This window comes from Vitis riparia, chromosome 4, assembly GCF_004353265.1.
Source record: "Vitis riparia cultivar Riparia Gloire de Montpellier isolate 1030 chromosome 4, EGFV_Vit.rip_1.0, whole genome shotgun sequence".
Lineage (NCBI taxonomy): Eukaryota > Viridiplantae > Streptophyta > Magnoliopsida > Vitales > Vitaceae > Vitis > Vitis riparia.
The window spans coordinates 17,923,296-17,941,629 of NC_048434.1; the positions used below are offsets into that span (position 1 = coordinate 17,923,296).

Below are 18,334 nucleotides of genomic sequence, written 5' to 3' on the forward strand. Positions count from 1 at the left end.
CTATGACTGTCATAAGACAAACCTGGCCCAAGTACACCCCGTCCAAGCCCATTACTAGGCAAAGTTGGACCCAACATCCCTTAAAGCCCAATTTAGAATGAATCTGCGCACAGTTCGGAGCCCAAAGGCCCATCAACTGCCATAGGAATTAAGGCAAAAGATAGGGACAAACCCGGAAATTCAAGAAAATAGAATTAGGGTTAGGGTTTACGGCCAGCTCTCTCTCTTTATATATACATAGGCTTTCCTGGCGTTTTCTTCTTCAGAAACCGCAGCTTCCAGTGGGTCGGTTCGGAACTCAAAAATGGTAATACTTTGATCTCATTTTTACGTGTTTTCCTTCTCTCCTTTCGCTTTCTCAGCAGCCCAACAGAGTGTTAGTCTTTGTTTCTCAAAGAAGGATTTTTCTTTGGTGTTTTTGTTTCGTTATAGAAACATGGTTTAAGGTTTTGGTTGTTAGATTCTGTGAATTTGGGGTGTTGATTCGGCGGTGATTGGTTGGTAAAAAAAATGTAGGAAAAGGAAAGGAACGATAACATTATATTGAGCACAGTAGATTGGTTTGTTTGAGTTATTAACTGTTTTTCTTTGGAAGCAAATGGAAAAATAAAGCATAATACTCGAATCACCTTTGTTTTCTGGTTTGCCAAACGAGGATTAGGATTTCTCTGCGCATATCCCGCTCAGTTTGGTTTGAATCACCTAATCCCAAACCCGGGCTAGGGTTTTTTTTCCCCTCTGGATCTGCCATTTTCTGGTCTTTTTTTCCATCTTCTATTACCGTCTTGACATTTCAACCTTGATTGCCAAGAAAAACGTGGGAAAGTAAAACGAAATAAAGTGATGTTGGTTACCGTCTGTCAAAACTGGTTTTCATAATTTTTCAGAATGGAAGAGATCAAAATCATGTAAACAAGCCCTGAAAATATTTTCCTCAAAACCCTAACCTCTTGGTTTAAGTGGGTTTTGGTGGTGAACTAGATTTCTCAGAGCGCAACCAGACTTAAGTCAGGTATCCACCCTTATATTCAAAACTATGGTTGATACAGTTACATGTCTGGGAAATTAACAGGGGCCTATCGTTACAGATGTCCTAATGCTTTTCAAGCTCACATCTGCTCCATTTGGCCCCTACACATGCTAGCTTAATGCAACAATCTCGGTTTGTTGGATAGAATGGCTATCTAATTCGATGAACTTAGGATCTTAGATATAAAAGAAATTGTTGTTTTAGATGATTTTACTGCAATGGGTACTACAACTAAAAATTATTATTATTGTGATTAGTATTATTACTGTTGGGTCTAAGTAATTGATGACTATTCATCTGAAGGCATGCAGATAAATATATGCTATTTGAGAGATGGCTGCTATGGTTGGGGTGATATTATAATTGATTGGTTTCCTTTTGACTAGTTGATGATTGACCTGCCTGTGCTTTGTAATAAATTAATCATAGAACTCAGCTTATAATTCTGCATTTATTCTAATGTAAAAATAATGCAAATGTCTCAAAGTTGCTACAACCATCAATGGTTTTTAAAAAAGGTAATCGAATGCCCCAAAGATCACCTTTTTCAATCATTATTCCCATCCAACCCTTGGGGATTTTGCACTTACAATCAGGAAAACTATCACATCGTTGACCTAGTAGATTTTGTTTCATTATATCGAGCTTGCAACCCTTCATGCAGCAGATACCTGTCATATTAGAAGTACAAAGGTTTCAGTTTGTGTAACCTGACAAGGGTTATTATTAGTCACCCATAACCTTCTGTTTCTTATTGTTTTTCATTTTTTTGCATCTTTGCACTTGGCCTATGGGTTTAGTCATGGACTAAACATATATGCCCATGATGGGCCCAGCTTCGGAATATTGGTTTTCTAGCTTTACGAATCTCTTATGATGTACTTCTATTACAGATTTGAAATGTACTCATGCTTTGAGTCCTATTTTTTATTGCAGCCGAAGCAGATCCATGAGATTAAGGATTTCCTTCTTACAGCAAGAAGGAAGGATGCTCGATCTGTCAAAATCAAGAGGAGCAAAGATGTAGTCAAGTTTAAGGTTCGGTGCTCCAAGTACCTTTACACACTATGTGTGTTTGACTCAGATAAGGCTGACAAATTGAAGCAATCTCTTCCTCCAGGTATTTTACCCCCACCTTGCAATTTTCATGGGTTAATTTTTAGTGAGTTGATACATTATATGGCCATGCTTGAGACATGTGTTGCATGTGTGTCTGGTTCTTCCCTCAACACATGGACTAAACTGGACTATGCTCTTTTGGAACAGAGTTAACTGGGTTTATTTATACATTTGTGTTTTTTTCGTACCTGGTTTTTAAGTATACATGGCTCCACCTTTAATACTCTTAGAAAACCATGTTCAATCCAAACTTTTGCATGCATATTTTTTGAAGTTATAAATGCTTTTAAAAAGGGTTTTTCAAACAGACCCTTGGATCCTTTGCTGATATTGCGCTGTCTATGGTTGGTTGCTTCATCCACATATGTTTCTGTTTTGTAGGTTTGAGTGTGCAGGACCTGTGAAGAGGGAGCTGGGTAGGACCTTTTTGTTGGCATTTGGCTATGAGAAATTAGCAAATTTACTTTCGTTCTGTTCCTTTTTGGAAATGATATTTCTTCCTTGATTGCATACTATTTGGTGTTTAGATTCTATTTGCCTTTTTGGCAGAAAAAAATCTCCAGATTCTTTTTCTCCCTTGTATGTGTAGACTTGTGATGAGTGTAGCTTCTATCTAATGTATGCATTTTTCCATCTCTTGCATCTCTGAGGATGTGTTTGGGATGGGGGAATAGGAATGGAAATGGAAGTGAATCAATATTCATGTGCAAGAGATGGATCAAAATCCTTAAAAGAGTGGGTTTTGGTTTTACATGAGAATCGAATTGGCGATTCCCTATTCTCATTTCTGTTTTCTAGTTGTAAACCCAAACGCAGGAGGAACAAATGGGAAATGGGAATGCATTTCTCATTCCAATGTCCTATTCCAACATTCCAAATGTAGCCTAAATGTGATATGTGCATATGCAGGTATCCTTTTTGTGGCAAATTTGATCTTTGAAGACATTACTATTTAATTGCATTTTGGATTTGTAGGTGGGGGCCTTCTTGTGTTTGGGCAATGAGAAAATGTTTCTCCTTGTGGCCTGATAAACCTGAGGGTATGTTTGGAATCCGGGAATGGGAATGAAAACAAACAGTTTTAGAGTCTGGTTAAGGTGGATTCCGACCTTTACTTTCCTTTTGTTTTTTATTTTATTTTATTAAATAAAAATGTTTTATTTACTCAAAACATTTTTAACTGCAATAAGTTTTCTTTTTGGTTTTAGATGTTGAAGGGGGGGGGGGGGAGGAGGCCATGAATTTAAAGATTTATTATTTAATTTTTTTAAAAGATTTTATTAATTTTATTTATTAAAAAAAATTAGAAGTTAAAGTTTTTTATTAATTTTTTTAATTAAAAAACTAGAAGGATGCATTTATAGGATCGCTTTTAGTAAATCAACCAATAATGAGAAATATGACACATTTCCTTTTCTTTTAAAACATAGAGGAAATATGGGGAAGGAATTAAAAGTAATACTATGGTTTTTGAAAAATACTGAAAATAAAAAAGATGGAAAATGCTGAAAATAAAAAAATTAAGAAAAATGATTTTTTTATGTTGGATTTTATTATAAAAAATATAAAAAATTAAATAGAATTAAAATTAATTTAAAAATATATGCATGTTAAAATTATTTAATCTATGAATGAGATAAATAAGTAATCTATAAATGAGATAAATGAGGTTAGGGAACTATGAAAATAATTTATTAAATTTAAATTTATTTTTTACTTTCATTCATGAGTTTTTTTCTTTTTTCTTTTTTTGCATTTTCCTTCATATTTCCTTTCGGAATTAAATATATAGCTTAAAGAATTTCAAAAAGTAAAGTGTTTTTTTTTAGTAAAATAATTACTTTTTTTTTTCAAGTAATACCATTTATATATATATATATATATATATATATATATATATTACATAACTCTTAAAATTAAAAAAAAATATGTATATAAAAAATAAATAATAAAATAATGAATTTTCTAGAGATGTTGATGTCTAAATTTGTTTTTAGTTGATAAAAGGCAAAGACAGAAAACCATTACTCTCATGTTTCCCATTTTTGTATTCTTTAGGGTCAGGGGAATGAAGTTGTTGTTAGTGGGTTGTTTGGATGAACTCTTATATGGTTTTAACTTTGCTAAATTATTGATTTTCAAACATCTTTTATCTTAATAATAATAGTAATCATTTTTTTGTAATGACAATTATGATAAATTATTAGTTTTACAATATTTTACTATTGTAATAAATTTTAATATTTTGAAATATTTAAAAATATGTTAATTATTAATTTTTAATGGTATTATTAATTAAGATGGCAAATACATGATAATTTTTTATCCTTTGAAACCCGGTGTTGACAAAATTGTGTCTTACAATTAAGATTGCTATATTGACTCTGGGTTGTGATGATTTATTTTATTATTTTATTTTTAGATATTTCTAAAAAGAGTTTGATTAAGACTAAAAACCTAAAAATAAAAAAAGAGCTTCTCACAACTGGTCCAAGGCAAGAATGCACTTGGAAGTCACATTAGACGTGTTTCATAAGTTTTGAACCAAACAAGCCCTAATTTTTGAGGCCACCACCGTGACATTATCAATCGTTGAAAACTTGAAATTGATAATGGCATTTATCTATAAAGCGCTGAATCCAAGGATATCCACTACAGATACTACGTAAATCACTTTGGTGTTTTTCCTCTGCTTCGCATCCCCGCATAACACCTACTCTCCACCCAATCAGCCCCTTCCAACAGGTGTACTGTGCTGTCATTTTGTCAAAAGCGTAGGGTTATTTAGGGAATTCAACTATTTTAACAGCATTTTTTTCTTTTTTTTGTCTGAAACTACTGTTTTCCCCTCATTTTTAAATACAAATTAATCCTATAAAATGACAAAATTACCCCTTCTCACCTATAGTCCAACAACACGTATGATAAGTTAAATTTAAGTTAAATTAACTTATTGACTTAAAACTTATAACTTAATTAATTATTTGATAAAATTAATTTAAAATTTATTCTAAATTATCACATTAATATATTTATCCTCATAAATTATAATTAAGAGAAAGGAGTCTAGTAATAATAGGGGTAGTTAAATAACAAAAGAGATCTAAAAAAGTGAAATGAAGATGTGAAATTAAAAATTAATTAATTTTTTTACTTATTATTTGAAATTATTTTTGACTTTAAGTCATATTATTAAATTATTTTATCAAATATATTTAATATACCCAACAACTTAAATTAAGTTATTAAGTCACTTTAAGTTATTAAATTGGTTTATTAAATATCTACTAATTCTAAAATTCTTTTTTTATTTATTTTAATTTTTTAGACGTGTAATTTATTTATAGGTTATTATTATTGTATTTTAAAATTATTTTTATTTATAAAATAAAAGATAATTTTTTTGCTTTTATAATATACATTTTTTTAAAGTACATTGTTTTTATATTAAATTTTAATTATAAATAAATAAATATTATTTATGTATTATTTTGTAGCACAACGTGAATAGCACGTTTTACCGGTTTACGTAGAATTTCCCTGACTTGTTGCCGATTATAATATCTTCTTTCGTATCGGTTGTACTTGAGTGTCGCTCACAATGAACAGGTACAACTAATCATTCACGGTTGGGCACGTGGCAGTACTGGATTGATGTGAAAGGAAAACGAACCATCGCGTACCTTTTTTTTTTTTTGAGTGGCCCCTACTTTTTTATTAGTTTCATTGCCACCCTTTTTTATTTATATATTAGTCCTTTACTTTCCGAAATGATGAATTTCCATATTTAAGAAAAACCATAATAAATTTTACTACTCACAGTACGTGAAAAGAAAATTTAATAATTTAATAGTTTTTGTTTAACAAAAGTTTAGAATAAAATATCAAACTGTGAAGCTTGTGAAATAAACATTTTAAAATTAAAATAATTTAATTTAAACTATGAAGTTTGGGTACTGATAATTTTTTTTTCAAGTTCATTTTTGAACAAGATTTTTGGACATTTATTTAGCTCGGGTTTTGATATAAAAACCTAGCATTTTAGATTGTAATGTATGCATGTGATCTTATAACTATTCTTATGCGATTGTGCTCTTAATTCTAATATGCTTTTAAGAATCTTCTTAAAAGATTTTTCGATGAAAATTCGAAATACATTAAACTATGAACCTCAAAACATGTTGAAGTGATCCATCAATGAGCCTTGGGTGGTGTTTGTAAAATTAAATTTTTAATTAATAAATTATCTAAAACATAGAGGATGAGTGACTAAGCAATTCAAGCAATAAAAATTAAAATTTATGTAACAACTATACCGATAATGTATATAAAAATTTAATTTATTTGTAAATAAAAAAGAATAAAAATTATTGTTTAGTTTAATTTCATTTGTGTTTTTAATTTTTTTTTAAATGTTAAACTTGACTTCTAATTAGTATTTTCAGTCAAATGGTAAACCAATAATTTTTTATGAAAAGGGTTATAATATTTTTGCACAAGTTCATAACAAGCTTAAAAACTTTCTTTTTTATCGGTATTTATAATAATAATGAATTAATGTTGGTAATAATATTAATCGTGATCTTGATGCAAAATTGTAATCGTTAATTATGATAAATGCTCTAATTATAATTATCGGAAATAAATAAATTTTATATCATTATGCAATTTGAATTAACAAAATTAATGTTTCATTGCGTAGTAAGGGCATTCCAATTACCAAATATGATAATCTTAAGCTCGAAATGGTCTTATGTCAAGAAATGATAAAAATTTCGAGATTATGGGCATGCCAAATAAATGTAAAAATTATGATACTAAAGTATAAATAAGTGAAGATGTAAGGGTATTGTTGCAAAAAAGCACTTTTGTACAGTTATATTACAAGCAGAGAGCAACGACTCTCCTACCAGTCTCTTCACAATCTTCAGTCAAATCTAGACCCGACCCGATATTTGTTATCCATGATCGGATGCTGTAGTTTTTGCCCATGTTTCGGAATCTCCGGCGACGCCGACGACGATCTGGGCCGCTCCAATCTAGACCCGGTGCTGCTAATCTCCGGCATCGGTGGCTCCATTCTCCATTCCAAGAGGAGGCGGCGCGGGTTCCAGACCCGGGTTTGGGTCCGGATCTTCTTGGCTGATTTGGAGTTCAAGAAGAAGCTCTGGTCTATCTACAATCCGAAAACAGGTCTCCTCTATCTTCCTGTGTTTCTTGTTTGGTTGATGAGAAAATGCGGGAAAAAGTCAGGAACATGGAGTACAGAATCTCGTGTTTTTGTTATTTTTATTTTTGGTTTGGAGGAGAGAGAATGAGGAGATTCAACTCAGCTATGCGAAGTAGTTGAGCATTGGATCAGTTTGGTAGAGGTTTGTTTTTTTGTTTATGAAATGATGAAGTTGAAGACAGAAAATTGGTTTTTTGACTTTTTGTTGATTTTCTCAGCAACCAAACAGACAGTGACTTGATCTGCATTTCCAGTTCTTAGATGTTACTAGCAGTTAATCTGAATTCAGATTGTTAAAGTTAATTCAAACTGTTAAAAGGGATTGCTAAACTCAATTCGAATTCTTAGGTTGTTGAAGTTATTTTAGATTCTGGGTTGGTTATTATATAATTTATATGCTTGTCGGTTAATACTTTGATCTACTTATTTAGGTAGTAGAGCATAACATGCCTCTTCTCTTTCTCGGTTGTCTGATCGGTTGCTGAGAAAAAGCAAGAAAATATGAGAAAAAGGTTTATTTTCAGTTGGTTTTGAGAAAAGAAAATGAAGAGATTGAATTGCAATAAACCATGCAGTCGGACTTTATGCTAAGTCGGGTGGGGGGTTTTCATGTTCTTATTTCTGAAATGATGAAAGCGTAATAATATGCAAAATTAGTTTCCTGTCTTTTTATTAATTTTCTCAGCAGCCAAGTGAACCATAACTTTACTACGTTTTTTTCTGTTTTTTTTTTCCTCAACAACCAAACAGAACACATGTTGGTTTGGATCTTTTTTCTTATTAAATTTAATCCAAATTGTTAGAGGGATTTTCAAAGTCCATTCAAATTCTCGGGGGTTTGCAATTAATTTATCTTATGTTATTTTTTGGAGCATAATAAAATTCCTACATTTATTTCTTTGGAGAAATTTGTTTATTTGTTATCTTTCGAGTTTGATATTTGCTCCAATAAACTGGAATATTGGGAGTCAAGTTAGATATTGGGGCCTTAGTGTTTTCAGTTCAGCATGCTTATGTTGCATGGTGAGGGAATCTAAATTCAAGGGTTTTGTGAAATTTGTTGGTCCTGTAACTTTGTTGATGTGGACTTTTCAGGTTATACAGAAGCACTAGATGATGACTCAGAAATTCTGGTCCCTGATGATGATCATGGACTTTATGCGATTGATATTTTAGATCCCTCTGTGGTAATGTTGACTGAACTGTTCTTATAAGGAGATTACTAGTTTACATTTGTTTAATCTACCAAAAGAGGTGTACTGTTAATGTGACATTTTTTGCACCCTTCTTAAATGATTGGGCATGCAATTGCAGTATTCTGACTTGTGACTGGAAAAAAAATTAACAGACTTAAGTGGTTTATTGAGGTCTTGTTAAAAATTTATTCAGCTAGAGGGTATTTAGAAAGTTCTATGTTAGACAATGTGTTCCTCTTTCCAACTCTTTAGGCTCAGTAATTTGATCGATCATGTTTAACCTCTTGGTGTTTCATGTGCTTGACTGATTATTCAAATTCACTACTCCATTGAATTCTGAGACAAAGAAGGATTGTGGAACACCTCAGTTTCTTTAGAGTTGAGTAGGCCAAAAGCAAAAACATGCATCTGTCCTTGCAAGTTGAGTGAGCTTATAACAAACTCTTTGCTGGACATGTCTATTTCTGTTTGAAATTCTTAAAGCTCACTAGGCTAGGACTAGACCAGCTGACTTATCCTACTCTGAACAAAAAGGATCATTTGCTCCTGCTTGTTAGTCACTGACAGAGGATTAGGGCTTTACATATCTTTGCCTTACGTGATTTCTTCCACCTGTTAAAGATTGGGATTGGCTATTTGTTCTTATCTTGCCCTGAGCTGGGGTTCATTAAGTATTAGACTGCTGTATTCCTATGGTGTTGATGTCACTAGTCATTTCAGATAATGGTTCAAAGCTATTACTGGGAAATGTATACTATAATTTGATAGTAAGTCTTAATCAGACTTTGTGATCTGGGATTTCCATGTCCAATTGAAAACAGTTAACTTTTGTGTTTTCCTTTGAAACATGGCTGTTGTTGATTTAAGATCTTCAGAAACATATACCACTTATGGTTATCCTTTTTAATATAATATTTTGTTATTTATTTTGTTTATTTACCAAAAGACCATATATTTTAGTGTTTTATTATTTCTTATAGTTTTTTTTTTTTCGCTTTGATGTTCAGCTGACAAAATGTTTACATCTGAAGGAGGTATATTATTTTCATGATATGATTAATATGCTCCTTCGATGTGGGTACAAGAAGGGAACCACATTGTTTGGATATGGTTATGACTTCCGGCAAAGCAATAGGTAGTTCATTTCAACTTGTTGAATACTTTGTGGTAAAAGTTGATTACTTGATTATTTCCTCAAATGGTTAAATCCACAACCATACATAATCAACTATCACAACAATGTCCTAGCAAGAGTTTCCACAACTTGCATTTAGTGCAATGTCCTCAATCTCTGAGCATCCTGTTTGTTTTGTTATTGGCAGAATTGACAAAGCGATGGAAGGCCTAAAAATAAAGTTGCAAACTGCATACAAAGCTTCTGGGGGTAGAAAAGTTAATATAATTTCACATTCAATGGGTGGATTGCTAGTGTCCTGTTTCATGTCACTCTACAATGATGTGCGCAAAATTTATCTTGGTGATTAGTTGAATCATTTATCATATTTCATGGAGAATGTGGAAATATGAGCTCATATACCATGAGAGGTGTGACCACTGATTAAATTGTTCATTGGCAGGTATTTTCCAAATATGTAAATAAGTGGATCTGCATTGGGTGTCCTTTTCAAGGTAAATTTTTATGTTTGCCAACAAAAATGCTGTCTTGGAATAAGCCTAGAAAAATTACGCCCTTTTTTATAGCCAAACATCATGGAAGATTTTTTTTTTTTTTTGATAAGCAGAGAGAAAAATAAAAGATGCCTAACAAAAGAAGGGGGGTGTACCCCAAGTATATGGGGGGGACATCATAGAAGAAATTGTTGGTCATTGATTCTCACTTATATCTGTGAGTCTCAGTCATGTGAAAGAGGTAGAGTTTCTTGAGTATGTGAAACAATTCTCATACTGTTACAACCACACCCTGCCCTTACCCCTCCACTTGAGTCTAGAACTGAAAGTCAGTCCAAAATGGTCTTTTTGAAGAAGAATTGCTGGGCAAATCATATAAAAAGAAGCGCTAGCTCTGGTTTTTCATATCATACTTTGTTCATATTATATGGAGAAATGATGTCAAAAAAAAGCAACTTGAAATGGCTTTTATCACTTGTGCACCATAAAACCAGTGGAACAAAGTGGGTATAAATTTGCATTAATGGAAGCCAGATAGCTCACTGTTAATTAAATGATTTTAATATATTTTTTGTACAGATATTTAATTAAACAGCATATTAAGCATTACAAAATATGCACATTTAGGCAGTGGAAAAATGTGTAAAAATGCAAGACCTAATCTGTAGAGGCCCTTCAGTTCTTATTTTCTTATTCATGATGTGTGGTGATGTGGAAGGTTTCAGATTTGATTTTCCCAACAGGAAAAAGGAAATGTAACCTATCAAATAAATGAACTAAAAGTACTAAAAGTTTGCACAAGCACCTCCCCGACAAGTTGTACCTAGTGACCTTTACAGCAGGTGGAACAAGAATGCCCATGCTCTTTGAAATAATCTTTTCAAGACCTGAAAAGTTCCATTCCACCATTTATGCTGTTTCAGTTTTTCCCCTCTATGAGTGTATACTTGAATATCAATTCTGAAATATGCTTAACAGGTGCACCAGGATGCATCAATGGTTCCCTTTTGACTGGATTGCAATTTGTTGATGGCTTGGAAAGCTTCTTTTTTGTATTGAGGTGGACAATGCATCAACTGGTAATTTCTTAGTTTTGATTCCTCTACCTGTGATGAAACTAAGGCATGTGTTAAACTTTCTAGTGTGATGATACCTTCCATTATGTACACCCTAGGGTTGGGTCTATAGGGTCAGGACTGTTTTACTTGTATAGGCCTTTTGTTCCTTTTGTATAGCCTTCCTTGGTTAGGGGAGGTTTACTTAGTTCTTTTGATCAGGCGGCCTTTTGTACCTTTTGTATAGCCTTCCTTGGTTAGTGGAGGTTTACTTGGTTCTTTTGATCAAGCTTGTACTTCATGGGGAGGATTCCTCATCTTTCTCATGTTTCTTTTCTCATTTAATACATATCTTTTGTTTCTGATAAAAAAATATAAAAATGATGCCTTAAAAGTGGAGAAACTAAAATCTTCTTCACCATCAAGGGTTTTGCCCAATTTTGTTGGTCAGTTTTATCTCTAAGTTTTTCTTTTTGTGACATGAATGGTCATTTGAGTCTACTTAACTCATGTGATTATTGCTTGGTGGTGATTTGAGAGAATGCAAAGCTCTTAATTCACCTTTCTTACAAGCCAGTCCATATGAATCTGAAGCCTAAAACCAAAACTCATCTCATGTCACTCATCTTTCTTGATAGAATTATTTTAATAAGTGGAATGTAACTTGTATGTGGTGTTAATAAATGAGTCCTATAATAGTTATAATAATTGGAAGAAATAGATGGAATACAAATCAACTAATGCAAAATAAGAACTGAAGAAAAAAGCAAATTTCAAAATTAAATGGTCTGACTTCTGTTACGGATACATAGACTCATTCCTTAGGTAATATGATGAAAGAATAGGAAGTTGTGCATGCTATTAGGAAATAATAGCTAGTTTTAGCATGCCATCTCAGTCATGTTAGACAATACATTTCCATGATTTTTTCCTCACTTTGTCCATGTCATCATATTCACTTGGCACAGTTTCATTTAAAATGCTGCAAATTCTTTCCCATTTTTAGTTGGTCGAGAGCCCATCAATATATGAAATGATGGCAAATCCAGAATTCCAGTGGAAAAAGCAACCTGAGATTCAGGTTTGGAGAAAGCAATTCAAGGATAAGAAAACTTCTTCAGTCGTGCTGGAAACATATGGCCCAACTGAAAGCATCACTCTGTTTGAAGAAGCTTTGAGAGATAATGAGGTACAAATTCAAACTTCATTAAGCAGGAAAATGATCTAAATTCTTGTTGTGAAGGTATTGACACAACTTTATTTAAATGGAAAGCAATCTAAATTCATGCAGTGGAGGTGTTGAATCTCTGCGTGTCTGTTCCCACTGTGTGGCCTTAATTTTTCTTGATTAATCAAAAAGCTGGTGATTGTGTGGTTCAAGTTCACTAAATTAATTTAACTACATCTAAAACTGAGAACATCTTAAATAAAACCCAAAAAATGTAGAGTCCTTTTTTCTTTTTTAACATTGGAATTTCTCTAGTAGTGTTGAAGATGCAAAGGGACTTGAATGAAGGCAACTCTAACAATAATGAATGATAAATACTGTTCCTCACTCACAGGTCATGCTTGCCCTTTTCCATAGGCAACTAAAGTTTAAACATAAAATACATTGTTGTGAATTTCCTCTTGAACACCTATGGGTTTAGGATTTATACAAATTAGTAAAACTACTAGAACACCAATTCTATTGTTTTCTGTTATCTTCCAATCATATTTTGATATATTCTAGGTTGTTAACTAATCATTATTTTATAGCTGAATTTATTTATTGACTCTGTTTTGCTTGCTGTGATATCAGTTCTTGTAGCCTGGTTTTCCGCATTCTTGCCACTGAATAACTATTGTACTTCTTAACTTCTAGGCAGAACCCATTTCATTCATCTCTTGAAAACTAAATTTACTTTATTTCATTCAATTACAGGTGAGTTATAATGGGAGAACGATAGCTGTGCCATTCAACTTTTCTATTCTTCAATGGGCTACTGGTACTCGTCAAGTTCTCAATAATGCTCAACTACCAACTGGAGTCTCCTTTTACAACATTTATGGGACATGTTTTGACACACCATTTGATGTTTGGTATGAAACTAAACCATCTAAGAATGTTGTAATAAGTCAAAATTTGTCATAAACCAGCTTCACGTTTGTGTCAAAATGTGAGACGTGAAAAGCTATAACCTATGATTGATCAAACATGATATATCTTAGGTGACAGCTTAATGCATTATGTGCAATCATGAACTTTCACACTATCAATTCTTTTTTAATGATTAGAACTACTATGATGAGGATCAGAGAAAGGTTCAGAGCAGGAAGTTATAACTATCTTACTGTATTCTGTAAATATTATATGCAGTTACCAGTTCAGTGATGTTGTCTGCTTGAGTTTCTCTGGTAAAGCGTGGTCTTTGTGTTGTTCATTCCTTCTGGAATCAGATTGGTAGGTGTATGGAAATTCTGCTTTACTCAAGGTCTAGATAAATCCTTCTCCTTCTAGTCCAAATCTTAAGAATATCAGAGTTGTAGAAGAGATTGAAGGGCTGCATTGGCGATAGCATTTCCCCTGTTATTATCCAAATGCACCCATTAATCTGAAGATTTATTGTCACCCTTAATTGTATCAGTAATTTATTTCCACCCCCATAAGCTTTTGCTGAAACCTGATTGGGCAGTTTGACTTACGATCAGTACGTCTCCTTGGAAAATCCTAGTCACTAACAAATCATTGGTCTTTAAAATTGGAGGCTCTTAGATCTTCCAATTAACTACTAAAACTGTGAAAAAATATCCTTATATATGTGCACATCATGTAATCCAGGATGACCATCAAATTCTTCTGACTTAATATATCTAACTAGATTTATAATATTAGATAGTTGTATCATTATTAAATCAAAATTATGCAACTATTTTTTTTTTTGTCTTTAAATTGTAAGCAGATCTGACATATATGGTTGAATGCAGCTATGGCTCGGAAACTTCTCCAATCAATGACTTGTCTGACTTATGCCACACAATTGTGAGTGATATGATATCTTTTTATGTCATTGTGCTACTAGAGTACCTAAAATGGAATATTATAGTTTACAGTGACCTGCATTGTGCATCTGGTAATTGTAACGCTTTGCTAAAATATAGCAAGTTATAATACCTGCCTTTTCTGCTCATAGGAGCAGTTTCCGATTCCCTTTCTTACATTCATTGGCACCGTTGCACCTTCGTAAAAGTTTGGCTAACACTTAATGTTTCTATATTCCATTATAACATATATTTCTTATATTTTTTGTTTGTTTCAGCCTGAGTATTCTTATGTGGATGGAGATGAAACTGTTCCAGCTGAATCAGCAAAGGTGCTATTTCCATTTTCCAGCATTTCATTTTATGATCATGTTTACCTGGAATTATCTGAGGATGATCTCCATAATAATCTTGGGACTGATCTATAAAATGTTTGGTGTCAAAACCTTTGCATAGGGAGCCTAAATCCTGATTGATGAATAGAAAAAGACAATACAATATTGAAGCTTCTTTGGCAAAAATAAAAAATAAAATAGAGGAGAATCAATGACAGCTCTAGCCGATAGATCTATAGATTTGCTTTCTGAAAAGAGGAATATAGATGGATGCAAGCAATGTTTTTATCATTGCCATTCCTATTGTTTCAATCTCCTGGCTGATGTTGTTATGTTCTGAATTTCACCAAACTCAACTATGCCCATCTCCTATTGTCCGTTTTAATTGCCCAACATTTTCTACTATTTTCATGTATGGTCACATCTATGCGAAAATATATGGAATGTATTGGCCAATGTCTGAAGGAAGAAAATGATGTTAGATAAAATTTGAAATTGCTATAGTTCGTAGCCTCAGTATCAAGGCATGGAAAGCATTTATGAAGTTCTTGAGCTTTCTCTTTGAATACTACTAGTATCGCTGCATTTGACCCGATGCTCATCATGTTGTTTCTTATCCGTCCCACAGGCAGATGGATTTGCAGCAACAGCAAGAGTAGGAGTTGGTGCTCGTCATCGGGATCTCTTACGGGACAAAAAGGTATTCCATCTCATCCAGAAGTGGTTGGGAGTGAGCCCAAAACATTCAAGAACTTCCAGAGTGACGAATATTTCAGCAAATTAACACCCCTCTGTAAGAAACTCTCTTTTGCACGAAAATGGTATGTTTCATAGAATCAAAACTAATAAAACAGATTTTCTTGCTAAAACTAACCGGGACTGGCGATCCCTTTCCTGAAAATTCATGATTTGAATAATTCATACTTTACAACTGTGTAAAATTACTTCACTTGATCTTGTAAATCATATTACAAAGATTATAGCTATAGTAGCTGTGTTGTTTGGATTTGTAACATTTTCCCAAATGTGGGTTATGCAATGTATACTATATACTTCAAACTGATAAAAAATTGTTGCTCTTTTTGTTTTTGGATTTCATTCAGCTCTTGTTATGAAAATTTTTCAGTAACATGGCTTATCAAGGGAAGATTGATGCATTCCCTGCTAGGGTTTTGAGACTCACACCCCTAAGTGACAAACCCTCCCTTATTTTCAAGTGGGTTGTGTTATACTAAGTAGCCAGGAACAAGTGCCATATTAATACTAAACACTGACAATAACCATCTATGCTTCTTTTGCTATTGGTTTTAGAGCTTTGGGCCGGGTCCTTTCTCACTGCATCCAAGTTTTAGCCCAACAACAGCAACCCCACCCCCACCCAAAAAGAGGGTAAATTGTAGTGTAAAAAACAGAAAAGAGGAGATAAAGCTAGAAAAAGTGGAAGAAAATAGTCCTAAAACAAGCCAAGAAACACCAAGTGGGTGCATGGGCAGCACAGTGAAAAGGGGCACAAATACAGATGAGGATGAAGATCAACTTAGGCCAAATGGAACTGGAGGGAAGAATGTACATGGGGAGATGAAACTGAAGAAGAGGGGTTGAAGGGTGGTGGTGGGGTAGTCCAAGTCAAAAGAAAAAGTTTGAATCCCAAACACTCTTGGCCTTGGCATTGGGGCTTAAAATCTACTAAAGGAAAAGACTAAAAGAGAGAGATAGGGAGAGAAGGAGATGAGCATTCCAAGGGCCGCCTTGTTAGCTTGTGGGGAGGATTCCATTTCACATATTTGGACACACTCACACTCACCCATCTCCCATGCATTTTTTAATCTCTCTCTCTCTCTCCTTCTCTCCCTCTCTCCCTTGCAGGCTTCAAACTACTCATACACTAATATATTATGCGATTTTTCACATTAATTAATATTACACGCAAGGAAAAATTAAAATCCTTACAAGAATAAGTTTTGGTTTTCATTCAAATAAATTTAAAATTTTTATTCTTATTTTTAATCCAAACATAATAATAAATGAAATCTAAAATGATTTCTTATCAATGCATTGTAAAAAACTTAGATTTGTATTTCTTAAAGCATTAATACAATTTTTGAATTCGAATTTTTCCTTGACATATCACAATTTTTTTTTTTTTTTGGCAATTCCGACATTATACCACTTTGAAACTATTGTATTGAATTCGACTGTTAGGCAAGAAAATAAATAATATTATTAATAAATAGATATAAAAATCACATAATATGTAGCTAAATTTTTAAAATTTTCTAATTCCAAGAATCTGAAAAGCTATGAAACAAAGTTTTGTACCCTCGTATTATTGGTACGTAATCAATTTTTTTATATCCCATAGTATCGTTATTCGGACTTATTTTTCATATGCCGGTTACTTTTTTTGTCATAATTTTTGTACTTGTGTATGCTCATTTGTATTTTTTATATGTCTAAAATTAAATTGGACGGTAGCAATTCAACATGATGACTTTTTTTAAGGATAAAAAAATTAAAATAGAGCAAAAGCTAAACCCAAAATCCATTTTAATTAACTACTAATTATTTTCTAATGTAGATGAACTAAAAGTCACAAACTTAATTACAATAAGAACAAAAACGGGAGATATACAGAGAGGAAGAGAAGGCATGGATTGGGATTGGACCCATCTTCATTTTGTTGTAGTATGTAATAAAATAAGGCGACCTTTCTTGGAAATCAGAGCGGAGAGGGAGGGGGAGAAGGGGCTGCATGGATAATGATGAAATACATATAGAAGGAGAGAGAAGGGGGGAGAGAGAGGGAGAGGTGTGAATGATGAAAATGAAATATTGGAATTCATTCCAAGGAGGCACGGGTGCTCCGCTGATTTCTCCAAGGCAATCCCAGTTCCCACTGCCTTCTTCTCTCCCCTCCTCTCTCTCCCCCTTTGAATATTTGGCCTCTTTTCTTGTGCTTCATATGACTCCTCCTCCACCTTCCTCTTTTTATTCTTCTCATCCTCTCTTTGCATGCATATCCCTACTTTGTTTTATATATATATACTAGTTTTTATATGTGGTATGTGATGTTCATGATGGACCCCATTGAGTTTGAGGTTTCTTGTTTATTGGAAAATAAAATAATATTTTGTTGGTAAGTCGGTAGATTTAGACGGTGTTTATTTATTTATTTAAATAAAATATTAAATTATTTGAATTTTTTATTTAATTAAAAATAATCTTTTTATATCAACTAATATAATTAAATTGAATTTATTGATAATAAATTTACTTTTAATTATATTGGTTGATATTAAGTTATTTTTAATTAAATATTTAATTTTTTTTATTTGACAAAAAAAAAAAACACCACCTTAATGGTAAGAAGTTAAAAGATGAATGCATGATTTTGAAAGTTTTTATTTTTAATTAAATATGAAATAACTTTATCATAAATTAAAGAAATATTGTGAAATTAATATTGTCTTTACTTCTATATATTATTAAATTGTTTGTAAAATCATAATTGGCTTAGTGCAACTGCAACACCCTTGTTAAATATGAAGTTTTTGTTTATTGAAAAAAGTGTCACATTTGGGAGTCAATCTGACATCCATTTTGAATTAGGAAAAAAAAAAGAAGAAAAAGGAAAGAATGATTTTTAAAAATTGTTTTTGAATACGGAAATGATGGAAACATGTTTTTTTTTTTTTTTTTAAAGTATAATATGTGAAAGC

General features: G+C 32.7%; 2 protein-coding genes across 3 annotated transcripts; both read left to right on the forward strand.

Moving 5' to 3' along the window:
• Window positions 1–204: 204 nt before the first annotated feature.
• Window positions 205–2,859, forward strand: LOC117913687 (60S ribosomal protein L38-like). Its single transcript, XM_034828739.1, has 3 exons — window positions 205–307; window positions 1,967–2,150; window positions 2,531–2,859. Exons 1-3 carry the CDS (start codon window positions 305–307, stop codon window positions 2,551–2,553), a joined length of 210 nt encoding a protein of 69 aa, XP_034684630.1. The 5' UTR covers window positions 205–304; the 3' UTR covers window positions 2,554–2,859.
• Window positions 2,860–7,046: 4,187 nt separating this feature from the next.
• Window positions 7,047–15,713, forward strand: LOC117913538 (phospholipase A(1) LCAT3). Of its 2 annotated transcripts, XM_034828530.1 has the most exons (12): window positions 7,047–7,342; window positions 8,475–8,566; window positions 9,583–9,710; window positions 9,898–10,033; window positions 10,153–10,204; window positions 11,183–11,283; window positions 12,266–12,448; window positions 13,184–13,341; window positions 13,619–13,702; window positions 14,227–14,281; window positions 14,559–14,612; window positions 15,244–15,713. In XM_034828530.1, exons 1-12 carry the CDS (start codon window positions 7,114–7,116, stop codon window positions 15,397–15,399), a joined length of 1,428 nt encoding a protein of 475 aa, XP_034684421.1. In that variant the 5' UTR covers window positions 7,047–7,113; the 3' UTR covers window positions 15,400–15,713. The 2 variants fall into 2 exon arrangements, with proteins under 2 accessions (XP_034684421.1, XP_034684422.1); XM_034828531.1 differs by lacking the exon at window positions 13,619–13,702 and having other exon boundaries at window positions 7,048–7,342.
• Window positions 15,714–18,334: the final 2,621 nt, after the last annotated feature.

Coding starts and splice junctions, on each gene's coding strand:
- LOC117913687 (XM_034828739.1), top strand. Junction 2,151..2,530: donor GAAGCAATCTCTTCCTCCAG/GTATTTTACCCC, acceptor TCTGTTTTGTAG/GTTTGAGTGTGCAGGACCTG.
- LOC117913538 (XM_034828530.1), top strand. CDS start 7,114: ATGATCGGATGCTGTAGTTTTTGCCCATGTTTCGGAATCTCCGGCGAC. Junction 7,343..8,474: donor TATCTACAATCCGAAAACAG/GTCTCCTCTATC, acceptor TGGACTTTTCAG/GTTATACAGAAGCACTAGAT. Junction 13,703..14,226: donor TTCCTTCTGGAATCAGATTG/GTAGGTGTATGG, acceptor GGTTGAATGCAG/CTATGGCTCGGAAACTTCTC.